The sequence below is a fragment of the Salvia hispanica genome, chromosome 3 (genome assembly GCF_029641045.1).
Source record: "Salvia hispanica isolate PSC_SH4W2 chromosome 3, Shi_PSC_v1, whole genome shotgun sequence".
Taxonomy (NCBI): domain Eukaryota; kingdom Viridiplantae; phylum Streptophyta; class Magnoliopsida; order Lamiales; family Lamiaceae; genus Salvia; species Salvia hispanica.
In genome coordinates, this window is record NC_142694.1 from 60,279,563 (window position 1) to 60,295,315 (window position 15,753).

At 40.9% G+C, this 15,753-nt stretch overlaps 1 protein-coding gene across 1 annotated transcript; it reads left to right on the forward strand.

Annotated features, from left to right (window-relative positions):
• Positions 1 to 10,230: 10,230 nt before the first annotated feature.
• On the forward strand, positions 10,231 to 15,434 carry LOC125213873 (glutamate decarboxylase-like). The gene is made up of 6 exons (XM_048114643.2): positions 10,231 to 10,503; positions 10,587 to 10,791; positions 13,527 to 13,942; positions 14,147 to 14,400; positions 14,587 to 14,639; positions 14,728 to 15,434. The coding sequence occupies exons 1-6, from the start codon at positions 10,418 to 10,420 to the stop codon at positions 15,199 to 15,201; spliced, it is 1,488 nt and encodes a 495-aa protein (XP_047970600.2). The 5' UTR covers positions 10,231 to 10,417; the 3' UTR covers positions 15,202 to 15,434.
• Positions 15,435 to 15,753: the final 319 nt, after the last annotated feature.

The window sequence follows — 15,753 nt, forward strand, 5'->3', positions numbered from 1 at the left end:
TAGGTACCATGTGAACCGGACTGACCCACTCGCTATCTGGAATAGAGTATATGATTCCAAGGGACAGTAGTTTCAGAACTTCCTTGAGCACTTCCTCCCTCATGTTTGGATTCAGTTTCCTTTGTGGATCACGCCGAGCCTTTGCCCCTTCCTCTAGTCTGATGTGGTGCATGCAAAGATCAGGGCTAATTCCAACTAGGTCAGAAAGTGTCCACCCTATGGCCTTCTTGTTCCTCCTTATTACTTCCAGCAGCGCACTCTCTTGGTCTTCAGTCAAGCGGCTGTTAATTATCACTGGACAAGTTTCTCCTTCCTCCAGGTATGCATACTTTAAATTTTCAGGCAAAGTTTTCAACTCCTTCTTCGGTGTGATGGCTTCCTGAGGTAAAGGGTTCTCCGCCTTACTTCTTGGCGCCATTTCCTCTAGATTCGCTCCCTCGTCTGGGCTCTTCTCCTGAACAGATCTGGCTGATTGGAATGATAGTGGCTGGTGGCAGAATGCCATGATCGCTTCATTGATCTGATCATCTGTCAAGTCCTGTGTGAAAAAAGTTTCACACCATCCTGTCACCTCCTTTTCTACAGTCTGGCTCAGCTCCGAATTGTCAAACTGTTCCTGCATTAGTTCAGTCTCAAGATATTCTTGGACTAGGGGGTTAATTACATCTACAACATGCAAGTTTTCAACATCAAGCGGTTTTTTCATAGCTTCTTCAATGTTGAAGGTGTATTTCTCCCCATGATAGTCCAGGCATATGGTTCCATCAAACACATCAATAACAGTCTTCGCGGTGCGAAGGAAGGGTCTCCCCAGTAACACCCCACTAGACTCAGCAGATTCATTACCCCTCATTTTTATCACATGAAAATCAGCTGGGTATAGGAAATCATGCACTCTGACTATGACATTTTCCAATACTCCCTCAGGCGATATGCATGTTCTATCGGCCAACTGAATCACTACTTTAGTATCGACCAAACTGACTCCCACCAATTTTTTATATATTGACAGCGGTAGGACATTTATCGAAGCACCTAGATCACACATGGCATGCTCAATTTTAATATCACCTATAGAAATAGGAAGAGTGAACATACCTGGATCTGTACACTTTGACGGCATCCTCCTCTTTTGTATCACGGCGGATACATTTTCTCCTATAACAATCTTCCCATCAGGTTTGGTTTTTCCTGCTATGAATTCCTTGATGAACTTGCTGAAGGTGGGTATTTTCAGAGCCTGCAAAAAGGGTAGGTTAATCTCCAGCTTACTAAATATTTCCACAAGGTCCTCAGTATCATCTTTCTTTTTCTTGGCTTCTCCTCGATATGGGAATGGTTTGGGTCGCTTTACTGCATTCGTGGAACTCCCTGCTGGGGCTGCACCTGTCTCCCTGCTTCCCTCTTTAAGTTCCAACTCAGGTTCTGGATCAAGGAAAAATGGGTCACTTAGTCGAGGCATAGATCCCCTTAAATCTCCCTCCTGGAGGTCATCCTGTATAGGAATTTCTCTGAGTCCAGGATCATCTCCTCGAGACTTCTGATTCCCCTTTTCTCCGTTCATCTGTGAGGGTGTCTCCTCGTTTATCACTTGCTTCGGTCCTTCATAGCCTTTCCCCGATCTCAAGGTAATTTGACTAATATTTGCTCGGTCTGGTGGTTTGACAGTGGCAGGCAATTTCCCTTCATTTCCCCGCATTTCGTTCAGCGACGTGGCCAACTGGGACATCTGCTTTGCCAGCATGTCCATGGCAGACTTCTGCTCCTGCTGGGCATCTTGAATTTTGTGCACCACGTCATTGTTAGCCTGCATGTTATTCTGCATGTGTTGTTGGAAATTTACCAGGTCATGCACCATGTCATCAAGATTCCGCTGTGGTCGGAAACCTTGAATTGAACTGGGATTAAATCCTTGATTTTGATTGGTTCCAACCACCTGGTTCTGGCGAAAATTTCCCTGACCTCCTTGATTATTGTTGTACTGGGTTGCTGGACCTGGGTGACTCTGTTGGAAATTTTGATTGTTTCCTGAATTGTTCCTCTGATGCGGTGGCACATAAGAATTCCCTTGGTTGCTCTGGTTCCTGTTGTTCCAGTTATGCTGATCCCCTTGGTTACGGAAATTCCAGTTGTTCAGCCCCTCTTGCTGCTTCCCTGCCCAGTTAGAATTATGCTGTGGTCCTTCCTGATTCCGGCTGGGCCATGTCTGCTGGTTCTCCGCTGGACCTGGGTGTTGTGACTGTGGTTGTTGGTTCCCTTCAGCCCATCTGAAACAAGGATTGTCCCTCCATGGTGCCTCCTTAATCTTCCACTGGTTCCAGTTGGTATTTTGATTACTTTGATTCCAATTCCCCATTGCATTCACTTGAGCTTGGAAATCTCCATCGAGTGAGGGATTATTGTAAAATTGAAGCTGATGTTCCTCTTGACCTGGGTTTTTTTCCTTATCAGTCGACCCAGGGGTATTTTTCTTTTCAATGGCATTTAGCAGTGCCTTCTCCAGTCGATCTATTCTGTCTCTAACCTCTTCTCCTTCTCGTTCCTTAACTGTGTTCGCGGAGCTTCTCCTCATGATAGCACGCGGGTAGTCATACGCCTTCTTCGCGTCGATTAATCTTCCCAGAATCTCGCGTGCCTCGCTTGCCTTATTCTTGGTGAAATTCCCCCCGCTCGAGGAATTCATTAAGTCCTTGGACTCAGGATTTGCTCCTTCGTAGAATAGATAAAATGTTTCAGCCTCCGTCATCCTGTGATTTGGGCAAGCGTCAAGCAGGCCTTTAAACCGAGACCAATATTGGCTTAAAGATTCATCGTAGTCCTGCTTACACTCTTGAATTTCTTTTTTCAAAGCGTTTGTCTTATTGGACGGAAAGAAATAGTCCAGGAACTCCAATTTGAAATCCCTCCATGTGGTGATCGAGTCAGGTGGAAGCCTCAGCAACCAAGTGTTTGCCTCTCCTTTCAATGCAAATGGAATCGCTCGCAGGCGATAGTCCTCCTCGGTAGTTTCGTTAGGCCTTTTCTGGATGCTACATAGCTTACTAAACTCGTTCAAAAACTCATAAGGACACTCATTCCTCCGTCCAGAGAATGTAGGTAAAACGCCCAGCACATTCGTCTTGATCTCAATAGACCGCTGACGTTGATTTGACACTATGGCATGAGCTGGCTCTCCGTCGAGATGTGCAGTTAGCGAACCAATCTCTGGGTCTAGGTCCACTAAGTTTGCCATTACAGACTCCTCTTCCTCCCTTTCCGAATGCTCAGTTTCTGACGACGACCGTGAATCCTCTTTCCCCGATGAATTCCACTCTTCTTCACTCCCTGATTCAAACGGAAATGGATCTACAGTTGACAACCCCGATCTGGTAGTTATGGCGGATGTTGATTCCTTAACTTGCCACTTCAACTGCACGTTCCTTGACCAAGATGGGTTGCTCCAGATTCCTGACCTTGAGCCCTTGCTCATAAACTGCCAAAAGCGAAATTCAAAAGATTAAAACTATTTACACCAAATCTCTAAACACATAAACAAACTACGCCATCCATCCCCGGCAACGGCGCCATTTGAAGAGTTGATTTCTTGCTTGCTGTATCCTATCAATTTCTAATTACACACTTCCTAGATCCAGTAAATCAACTAGATCACAAGGTCTAGAGACTCACAAGACTGGAAGTCTGGTCGTTGGTACGCAAGCAAACCTTCAAAACCCTCAACCACAGATACTAAACTAGCACAGGGAAGTAGGGATCGATCCCACAGAGATGGACTCGTATAGTACATGCATAGAGATTTGGAAACTATTTTTGGGTTGGCTGCTGCCACGCATATTTTGGGTTGAGGAATTTAACTAAGTGAATTTGGAAATAAAGTACGCTATGCTAACTGCTAGATCTAGGCGAAAATGAATTTTGCATAAGAACTAAGTCAAATCAACTACTAGATCTGGGACTTCTACGAACATATCTAGACCAAGGAGATTAAATCAAGTGGGGACCAAACTCTGAAAAAGGTAAGTACGGACAGAATCGAATCTGCAGCCTAACTAACTAAAGCAGCAACTGAAAATGACTTCATCTTCTTCAACGAACACAAATAAATGCAGAGATCGAGAAAAACAAACTCAGATGTAGATTGGAAACATAATTTTAACGGTAAACGAAACAACGACGGAAATCACACTACTAGACGAAGCAAACCAAGCAGAACAAAATCCCCATAATCTCATGCACAAATTTCACCTCCCCTGTTCAGATCCACACTTCGGATGCTAAATCCACTCCGGATCCAAGCATCCGAACAAAAATCCAACCGAACACAACTTCAATACCACGATTCTCGAATCTCCTAAAATATTCAGCAACAAATTCAAGAGAACATCTCAAATAAACAAACCAAAATAGCAAGCGTCATAATAATCAACACGAAATCCAACTTCATCAAGGCAAATCAAACGTAAACAGAACGGTTAAACTAATCCAGCAACAAAAACAGCAAGCTCGACTTCCAAAAGTGAAGTTCGAGACGGAACAGAGTAGTAAACAGAAATTAAGAGAACAATTGTTTCTTCGCCCTCAAGGGACGGTGGTGCACTGATACGTAATTCACGAAAACGAAAACCACCCCCAATTTCCCATATCCCTAGTGTGTGTGCTAAGAGCGTGACTGTGTGTGGAGTGTAACGGATCTGCCATTCTTGTTGCGCACTCCTTTATTTATAAGCTTCGAGGTGGGGCCCAGCGAGGTATTGATTGACTTGATTGCCCTCAGCTTTTGGCTTCCTTCCTCTAGCTTTTCCTCGTGATTCCGTTCCTGCTCCTCGCTAGATATCCTCCTCCAGCATCTCCTGGATCTAGCGCTACACACACACCTGGCTTAACAAAACTTGTTAGATCCAGCAGAAATGTGATGTTTTTCACTACATAACCAATGCATGAAATTAGCCTTATCAGGTGGCCAGGGGGTGGTTGGAGGTGTGCGATGATCCGCTGGTTGCGAACAACCAGCGGGTCGTCAACATGTGGGCGAAGATTAGAGCTGCCTACAGGAGGCACTGCCCGCACGGGAAGGACTTCAGCGGGAGGAGGTCCGGAAGGAGGTCCGCATCAGGGCCGCGGTCGGCCGTTTTTCGGCGTTGTACGCCAACGCCCTCCGTCAGCTCACTAGTAGGCAGAATGAGGAGGACGCCCGGAGGATAGCCGAGAGTCAGTTCCCCTTGGCGGGGAAGTACAAGGATTTCCACTTCTGGGAATGCTATGAGTTGCTGAAGGACTCCGAGAAGTTCCGGGCGGGGTGCGACGCTGGGTGGCCGAAGAAGCAGAGGCTGAACTATTCCGGCGACTACAGCGGGAGCAGCGGCGGATCCCACGACCTTCCCCCGGATGCTGAGGAGTTTCCGACCCCTCCATCCTATGCTCGTCGCCCTCGCCCGGTTGGAAAAAAGCGGGTGCAACGGGCAGCGAGGGGAGGATCCCCCCTATCACCCCAGGAGGTCGTCTCGCCCCCCCCACGCGAGTACACCTTCTTCTCGCGTAAAAAAACGCGGGAGCAGATGTACAAGGTCTTCCAAGATTGGAGGACCGCCACTGACCCCACGGAGAAGATGTTTTCTTCACTCGATGCTCGAGAGCATGCGAGTTGATTTGGATGCCGCAAGGGCACAGATGGGGGGTTCCGACGTGGGCTCAGATACCCCGGGTGGCGGCGGCGACGGCGACGAGGAGTAGAGAGGGCTCGTGTGTGGAAGCCCTTTTTTAAAAAAAAATAATGTATTTTTTTTTAATTTTTGTACTTTTTTTTTTAATGAAATGAATTAATTTTCCCGTATCTGTGTCGTAAATTTAATTCCGTAATTTAATCGTAATTTTAATTCCGTAAATATAGTATTTTTTGAATTATTTTTATTGTGGCTGGCCTATGGCTGCCCTAAATCTGATGTGGCAGGTGGATTTTTAGTGCTGCTGACGTGGCAGGGAGAGAGAGTGGCTGGCCTAGCAGCCATCGTACGTACATGTATGGATGGTGTGACCTTATTTCGTTAATCGAAATATTTGTTCTTGTAATAAACATTACCTTAATTCATTTCAATAAATAAATAAAATTAACAAATAATAAACCATCTAAGTCATATCTTATGAATATCCGTTCGGCATTAGGAGTCCCGATTGACCATTTTCTCCGTTCGGCATTAGAAGTTCTGGTTAGACGTTTCCATAAAAAGTGAAATAAAATATTATAAAATAAAACACTAAAAAACACAAGTAAAACACATCCAAAGAATAAAGCAAATAATAATGCAAATGGATTCCACATTCAATTATCACACACTTCAATTATTACACACTCAAACATTTCTTAAAACCCGCACCCAACTCAACCGAGACTCTTAATGCCAGAAGGAGGGAGTAGTACTATCTACGAGTCCTTGTTTGTCATCTTCCACGATCAGACATTCAAACTTACGTTCCACAATTAACTATTCATTGCATTTTTGGGGTAAATAATTAGTACTCTCTCTGTGTATGAAATATTATCCAAATTTGACTCGACACAAATTTTTAAAAGTGTGAATAAAAGTGAGTTGAAAAAATTACTGAAACGAGAGTCCCACGTTTGGATGGTAATAAAATGAAATTGTTTCTCTAACTAATTGTCACAGCACATTCTTTTGTGATATTGAGTCTCTACTAGATCAGTGATTTTCTCTAAAAGGCCTTCGTATTTTGCACAAAAGTCAGTGGTGATTTAACTATTTAAGATATCTAAGCTAAAAATTCGATTAATAAATTAAAAAACACGCATGAAAATGAAGAGAAGAGGAAAATTGAATCTGGAGTGAAGAGAGGTTTTTGTATCTAAAATTTAGTATTTAATTATTTGGTTTGTGTTAATTCATGAACATTTTATTTAATTTTTAATCTTTCGGAAATGCCACCGTCTATGCTCAATTTATTTTCACTCACTAATTTTCTGACTTAAGGAGCTATCGATAATATTGTTCAATTTTCTGATTAGATGTGGACGTGGTTTTTTCGTCGTATACTACAATTTCAAGACTTTTAGAGCATCCCCATCCGTGCTCTTAGCTAAGAGTACAGAAGTGGGCCCGAATCCATTTTTACTTCTTGTCCTTAGCTAAGAGCACAACACCTACATCCGCGCTCTTAGCTAAGGACAAGCTCAAGGGTCCCAACATTCTATTATTCAATTTAAATACTCCAATTATTAAAAACATTTCTACATTATAAAAATACATTAAAAATTTAAAATTACATAATTAAAATCTTAAAAAATAAAAATTACATAATTAAAATACTAAAAAATAAAAATTACATAATTAAAATCCTAGAAAATAAAAATTACACACGTGGAAGACTAGTCCTCTAACCCCAATTGCCTCTTGAGACCCCGGATCATTTGCTCATGTGTTGCAAGTTGCTCCGAAGTCATCTTAGACGTATCGTTCAAATAGAGTTGACCCAATGTTCGGGGGTGGAGGAGGCAAAAAGGGAGCCGGAGCGGGGGCGGGGGCGGCGGGTGGTCGTCGCCTTCTTCCTTCCTTGCGGTCGGCGGGAACTGCTCGGGCCAGCGTCGGGGCTACCCAAGTTAGTTCCGGCAAGCTGGGTAGCCACATCATTGGAGGCGCCGTCGGATAGGGCTACCGACCTCTACCGTTTGCTGGAGGAGCTGGAGGAGGATGCTACTATGCCGCCCCTATACTTTGGATGTTGGCGCCCCTCTTGCCAACAATCGAGGTACTTGAACGGTTTGAACTCCGTGCGTTGGTAGGTCGCCAAGGTGGCAGTGATGATGTCGAGCTCGCTCGTGCCGCTCCCCACCGACCGCTCTTCCTGGAGGTAAATCCCCTGGAACTTACCGATTGCCTCGTTGCATATGAAGATGCAATTGCGCACCATACTCTCATTGCAATAGATGGTTCCCTCCGGCCGGGTTTCATTGTAAAGACGAGTGATGCGCCACCAATACGTTTCCCCGGTCTGGTTCGTGCCAACTTTCGGATCTTCGGAGACTGCCAAGTAGGCTTTGAACATCGCCATCATCTCACTCGGAGTGTACGGGTGTGGATGCCACGAACAAGAGGAGTAGGAACAAAAGTAGGAGTAGGAGTAGAGCTGCTGCTCCCTCCCGATCCGGGTTCGGGTGCCCACCCGAACCCGGAGGCGTTTAGGTCGTGCACCGGGTAAGGACGGTAGCCACCCGGAGCTTGCGAACTTTGGGTTTGAGGAGGAGCCGTAAATTGTGTTTCCGGACTAGGGAATTTGCCGGAGTCGAACCAATCGTGGTTCCAACCACGATTGCCGGAGGGGTGATCGCCGGAGCCGGACATTGTGTAGTGTGGTGGGAATATAGATGAGAGAGTATGAGGAAAAAAGATGAGAGAATGTAGATGATGATAGAATAGATGAGAATGTGATTTTTTTGTGTTGAAGTGGGGAAATTTATAGATGAAAATGTGAATTTTGGGGGAAAAAAATTGAAAAATAAATTAAAAGTGGGAAGAATACGGATATATTTTTCTTGGGAAGTGGGAAAATATTTTTTTTTATTTAAAAACATTTTTTCAATTAATTTCGCATTTTAAAAAAAAATAATAAGCCAACGGCTATGCCGTTGGCGAATGAGGCGTCGCCACGTGTGCTGCTCAGCGGCACAAACGTGCTCTTAGCTAAGAGCAGCGCCGTGCCGCTGGCACAGACGGACGAGCATCATCGGCGGACGGACGGACGAGCACCGCAGCCTTCACCGCTGCGGATGCTCTTAAGAGTTAGCATTATAGTTTTTTTAAGGTCCCATCAAAATATAAATTTGGAGGACGATACGAATTTTAATATGAAATTAGTAAAGAATATAAAATATAAAAAGAAAAAATACTTAACATATTGATAGTAGATAATATGACTCATTTATAAGAGAGAGAATATTTGCCAAAATTGAAAGGGATTATTTTTGTGGGACGAACCAAAATAAAATAATTTTCATGGGACGGATAGAGTATTAAATAATACTACAACTTAAATATATTTTCGTAAATAAGTACGCGCGTAAGATAAAAAAAAATGAATTATAGATAAAAAAAAAATTTCAAGTTGAGAGACAGATCCAGAATTCAGAAATAAAGGGGGCAAACATATACTACTACTAGCTTGATTAGGATGAATATGACTATTTTTTTATTTTATTTTTGTCTTTGAAGCGACGTCGCAGACTAACGGAAAGGGCAACATGACAATTTGTATCCAGATAAGGAAAAATTAGGCATAGAGGGGTGTGAACATCAATAAAATTGATCGATACTTTTTATAATTCAACACTTAATCAATTTTATGGATTTGATTGTTTTGTTAGAACGCGTCTACACTGCTCAACTAGTAATCAAAGTGGCAAATAAGATATTTCCACGTTTCGATTATTGGTTTCACTCAATATGCGTTAAACATAAAGACAGCTATTCAATCAAACAATTTAAATGAAACATCTTAATATAATTTAATCAGTTTTTCTTTCGTCCTTCTAATTATATGCAAACGACTGCGGACATGCATCGAATATCTTTTTATTTTGGTAAAACTAATTATTCTAAATGCTCAACTAATTTGATGGTATTACCAATTTCAATCTGATTAATTATATGATGTTGCAGATTTTGTGGTAGATATATCGCCATAAGCAATTAATCAAAAAATGGTCTGTGATTTCTTAAATCCAATGAAAAAATTGAAAGTTGGGACGAGTCGTTTTATCCTTATTTTGACAACGGCATTGTAAAATGCATAGGAAAGATCACATTCATGCCTCGTGTCCACACTACTAAACCAAACTCCGATCTCAATTAATTAATCGACACATTTATTTTTTTCTTAAAAGCCAACAAATCAACATTTCCATTACTATTGATGGCGACAAAAATAAGTACAAGTCTTCATAACCATAAATTTATCACCACTGAATGCTGACCGATCAAATGATGGTGGAGCCAAAATTCATACTACTACTATTCTTTTTAGATATTATTTTTAATATTACTTTACCAATACAACAATGCAGTCTGCATGATTTTTTAAATACTTGAATTCCCTAGCTTTTAATATGAACTTCAATTCCAAATTCAAGTATTTATACTAAATAATTAGTATTCATTACTAAAAATGAAAACACATTTATCACTATTTTATTCCATATCTTTTACTTTACTCTCAGCATCTTTCTTGGAACGGATAAAGTAGTGAATTTGAAATTGAAAGCTCCAATACAATTTCATGTCCCAAACAAAGCCTTACCGACTGATGCTGCACAACCACTCCTCTGTATATATATAATATAAGTATAAGAAGCGAATCCACACACTAATCAGTAATCACTTAATCAGTCTTGGTCTCTTGTTTGTTATTTCTTCCGATGGTTCTCTCCAAGGCCGCTTCCCAGTCGGATGTCTCAGTCCACTCGACTTTCGCTTCGCGATATGTTCGCCACTCTCTCCCCAGGTAAATATACAATTACAAACTCAAACTCAAACTCAAACTCAAATTAGATGGATCTGAATTCCCCTGCGAAATTAATTAATTAGGTATAAGATGTCGGAGAATTCGATCCCCAAGGAAGCGGCGTACCAGATCATCAACGACGAGCTGATGCTGGACGGAAATCCGAGGCTGAATCTGGCCTCCTTCGTCACCACGTGGATGGAGCCGGAGTGCGACAAGCTGGTGATGACCGCCATTAACAAAAACTACGTCGACATGGATGAATACCCCGTCACCACCGAGTTACAGGCGAGTACTCATTTTTCTCCCATCCATTCCTCCCCCAATTTCTTTATTTTTACTTTATTACTCTTAATCCCTTCTAAAATATTTGTTTTTCTTACTTGAAATATATGGATATGATTCATACAAATGATTAGTTGATTACTAATGACTCAAATTTACATAATGAATCCATTTAGTAATATTTTTAGTTCAATAAATCTATGCAACCAAACTTATTTTTACTAAACATACTGCATGATTTAATAACTCTAATTAATATTAAAATATTATTCAGTTACTCCTACTTTATTTTATACAAATTTCAATATTCTAATAAAAAAATCTTATGTGGATAGCTAATGTGGCTATTTTTCATTGCACTACTCCGTACTGTATTAATCAATTTGAACACGTCACTCTTCACCTCCCCACAGTCGCACTAGTTTGGTAGAAAAGATATGCACGTATTTTAATCATTTAATTACGAGTATAGTATGTATATGTAGATGTAGGAGGCGTTCGGTTGGTTATATTAATTGTGTCTCGCCGACTTACTAATTTGATGCTCGGTTGCCGCAATCTAAATTAATCTGAGCCCACAAGGCTCGTGTCAAGCCCATCTCAATGTTGCCATTTTAAGTGTTTATGGCAGACAACTTATCGCACCACTAACCCTCCGATTAATTTAATCTCACCCCTCTCTTCTCTCTCTTAGTTGTTGTCATCAATTACAACATTAACCGACTAGTCACATCTCAATGGTGGCATCTTGATAAAGCCCATCTTGAGCTATCCCATACTACAATCTCAAGACTATTTATCTAACCAACCGAACAAGGCCATAGTGTGTGCATTCAACGTCCGACAATAACATCACTCAGCTAATCAGTTTCTTTTAACATTTTTTTACATCAATATATTTAACTAATAAATTCACTTTACACAAATTAGGGATTGCAATTTGTCAAACTAAGACCAACAACTCCTCGAGGATGATAGGTGTCACATTCCACGATACCGATTAACATTATTTAATTTCCCTTATTTAGATCCACCATTTTTTGATTGTCATGTAATAAATGTGGACAATTGGACTCCTTGTAGACCAAAGAAAGTTAGTATACTCTACTTTTGCAAAGTGGAGTAGTTTTTTTTTTTTTTAATCTTTTGCACTGATAGAAAATGTCGGGTTTTTAATTAGTGAAGTAGACCTACTACTTTTGCAAATTGGGGTAGTTTATCTCTTCTGCACCAATAGAAAAAGTGACCAACCACTAATCGACGCGTGGATGTCATCCTATAGGAAAATGAATACTAGTATGGCATCATGTCAATGCGCTTATAAAATTAACCACTCACGCTGGTATCCGATGCATAGATCCTTGATTTTTATTTTTTTTTATTCTTTTGATTTTATTAGATTTCCGAACTTTGTTTAATTTGTTATAGGAGTATTTCAAAGATGGATGAGACCCAAATTACTTTACATTTTAAGAAAGCCAAGTAGTAATGTACTCCCTCCGTCCCATTGAAGATGACTCACTTTCTTTTCTAGTTTATTCCAACTAAGATGATCCATTACTTAAAATGGAAACATCTTTATCTCTATTTTATTCCATCTCTCTTATTTTACTCTCTCCCCTCAACACACAAAATAAAATTGTATAAAATCCCGTGCCACCCAAGAAAGAGGTCATCTTCCTTGGGAGGGAGTATATTTTTGTATATACTCTCCCTGTTCAAAGAAAATAGTTTCATTTGTGAACGACAAAAAATTTAATGGGATTTTGGTATAAAAAAAGTAGGTAAAGTAATAAAAATGAAGAAAAAAAGTAGATACAATATGAGAGAAAGAATGAAAAGTGAGTAAAGTATTAGAGAGAAACTTTGTATTTTTAAAAATGAGATTATTTTTTGTGGATATCAAAAAACAGCTAAATGAGATTATTTTTTATGAACGGATGGAATATATATTTCTAAGTAGAAAATAAAGTAAAACGATTATATCTGCTGCCAACTTATGATGTTAAGATAGAGCTACTAATAATTTATGGTAAAAAAAGTTGATATTTTTGCCTAATTAATCGAAACAGTCTGGAACACGCTAGATAGTGGTCCAAACGCTGCTGGCCCAACTAGGTGAGGAAGAAACGGAAAATTTGTCCTCCATCAAGTAGGATGGAGAATAGGATGTTTTGGTTTTATTTAAAAATTAAATGTGTCAAGTGTTGGGATGATGGATCCAAAAATATGTTAGTCATTACAAAAAATTAAACTGTCAAATGTAGAAGAATATGAAAAAGAATTTATACACGCCTTACAAATTACATATCACTTAATACTTTAATTTTTCATGGTCCAAACCTACCTAGGAGTCCCCTGCGACTTAAGGATTTCACTCTAGAAAGTAGAATTAAGAGTCCGTTGCCAAAACCTGACATGTTTAGCCATTTGGGGCTGTTCACCAATTAAAGACATTAAGACACATTTACATTGTTTTATATTTTTAATAAGTGGGTTCTATATAATTTACCAATTCTTTATATTCAGATTCTATTATAAAAACACAAAGAATGAGATCCATGTTTCATTAATTTCTTTATAAATTTTTTTCATAAAGTTAAATAATTTCTTAAATTCACGTGTCAAAATGTATCTTTGAATGATTGACCGAATGAGTTTATATTCTTAATAATTTCTGGTCATGGGATGCCATATACTCCTATATGGATGACAATGTTGAAATTGTGTTGGAGCAGAACCGGTGTGTGAACATAATCGCGCATCTATTCAACGCACCGCTGGGAGACGACGAGACGGCGGTGGGAGTGGGAACCGTGGGATCTTCGGAAGCCATAATGCTGGCCGGTCTGGCCTTCAAGAGGAAATGGCAGAACAAGATGAAAGAGCTCGGGAAACCCCACGACAAGCCCAACATCGTCACCGGCGCCAACGTCCAAGTCTGCTGGGAGAAATTCGCCCGCTATTTCGAAGTGGAGCTCAAGGAGGTCAAGCTAACCGAGGGATACTATGTCATGGACCCCGACAAGGCCGTCGAGATGGTCGACGAGAACACCATTTGTGTCGCCGCCATCTTAGGCTCTACTCTTAACGGTGAATTCGAGGACGTCAAGCGCCTCAATGACCTCTTGCTCGAGAAGAACAAACAAACAGGGTACCTTAATTCTCCGTCCCATTAAAAATGAAACTATTTTCTTTTGGGCTCTCCCATTAAATATGAAACGTTTCCGTTTCCTAAAATAGAAACAACACTATCTATACTTTTTCTTTTCTCTTACAAAACAACACTGCATAAATTCTCATGCCGAATATTTATTGGAACGGAGGGAGTATATAACAATCTATTTTCTCTTGGCAGATGGGACACCCCCATTCATGTGGATGCTGCTAGTGGTGGCTTCATTGCTCCGTTTTTGTATCCGGAGTTGGAGTGGGATTTCAGATTGCCGTTGGTGAAGAGTATCAATGTGAGCGGGCACAAATATGGGTTGGTGTATGCCGGTATCGGGTGGGCCATTTGGAGGACCAAGGACGACTTGCCCGACGAGCTAATCTTCCACATCAACTATCTCGGATCAGATCAGCCCACCTTCACCCTCAACTTTTCCAAAGGTAATGTATCTCACTGAAAGGACAATCGACTGCACATTAGTTTGACATTGTCCACTTTGCTTTTGGGTCACCCTCGAAAGACCTCAAACTAATTGAGATTGGACAACAGCTTCCAACTTCACTCCATTCTCCGATGTGGGATGGGTTAAGTTCATCAACTAAGTTTGATGTTTCAAAAATTTGCAGGGTCCAGTCAAATAATTGCTCAATACTATCAACTCATTCGGCTAGGTTATGAGGTAAAGTAATCAATCTCTACATATGCTCAATATTTCTTAGTAGGAATACAATAAAATGAGAATAGAGACCTTAATTTAAAAAATGCAGGGGTATCGCAACATAATGGAAAACTGCCAAGAAAATGCGATGGTGCTAAAAGAAGGCCTCGAGAAAACAGGGCGCTTCACCATTGTGTCCAAGGACCACGGCGTCCCGCTGGTGGCGTTCAGCCTCAAGGACAACAGCCGCCACAACGAGTTTGAGATCTCCGACATGCTCCGCCACTATGGGTGGATCGTCCCCGCCTACACAATGCCGCCAGACGCGCAGCACATCACGGTGCTTCGCGTTGTCATACGCGAGGACTTCTCGCGGACTCTGGCAGAGAGGCTTGTTCTGGACATCGAGAAGATTATGCACGAGCTCGACACGATCCCGTCGAGGGTCACTGAGAAGATCACCACAGACGAGGAGCATGCTGTTGTGGTGAAGAAGACTGCCCTTGAAGTGCAGAAGGAGATCACTGATGCTTGGAAGAAAATGGTTGCTGATCACAAGAAAAAGACCAAGGGGGTTTGCTGATTATCTTATTATTTTAATATACATAATTACGTGAAATGCTACTGCTTAGGTTTGGGGCATTATTAGGATGAACTATGTTTCGTCCAGCTCTGTTTGTGTCGTGTGTTAATATTTGATCTGCGGAGTTGAGAATTTTTAGGATTTTAAGAGTGTATTATGCGTACCTTATGTTTATTGCTCTTTTTCTTACTTTCCTTTATAAATATATATAGAGAGGGAGATTTAGTTTTTTACTCATAAAATAATCTCCACAAACTCTCCAGTCTCCACCATCCTTTTACAGCTCCGCATAATTTTCTTGGCTCTTCAACTTCGTCCAATAAAAAATCTCAGATTACGTATCAAGAAAGCGAGAGAGGTAGCAGAACATCATCAATTGAAAATAAATTCAGAATAGGGGGAGATGGAGAAAGGGTGCTGAAAGGGTTAAAACAGGAAAACTCACAACGATGAAGAGAGTTAAAACATGGAGAGTGGAGCAAGGGTGAAGAAGAAAGAGATGAGAAGCTAAAATTGAGATGATTTAAAAGTCTGTAATCATTAAATTAGGGT

What these genes read in the sequence shown, in the direction of transcription:
- LOC125213873 (XM_048114643.2), top strand. Translation starts at nt 10,418, where the DNA reads ATGGTTCTCTCCAAGGCCGCTTCCCAGTCGGATGTCTCAGTCCACTCG. An exon ending in GAGAAGAACAAACAAACAGG is followed by an intron (nt 13,943 to 14,146) that starts GTACCTTAATTC and finishes TTCTCTTGGCAG; the next exon opens with ATGGGACACCCCCATTCATG. An exon ending in TCATTCGGCTAGGTTATGAG is followed by an intron (nt 14,640 to 14,727) that starts GTAAAGTAATCA and finishes TAAAAAATGCAG; the next exon opens with GGGTATCGCAACATAATGGA.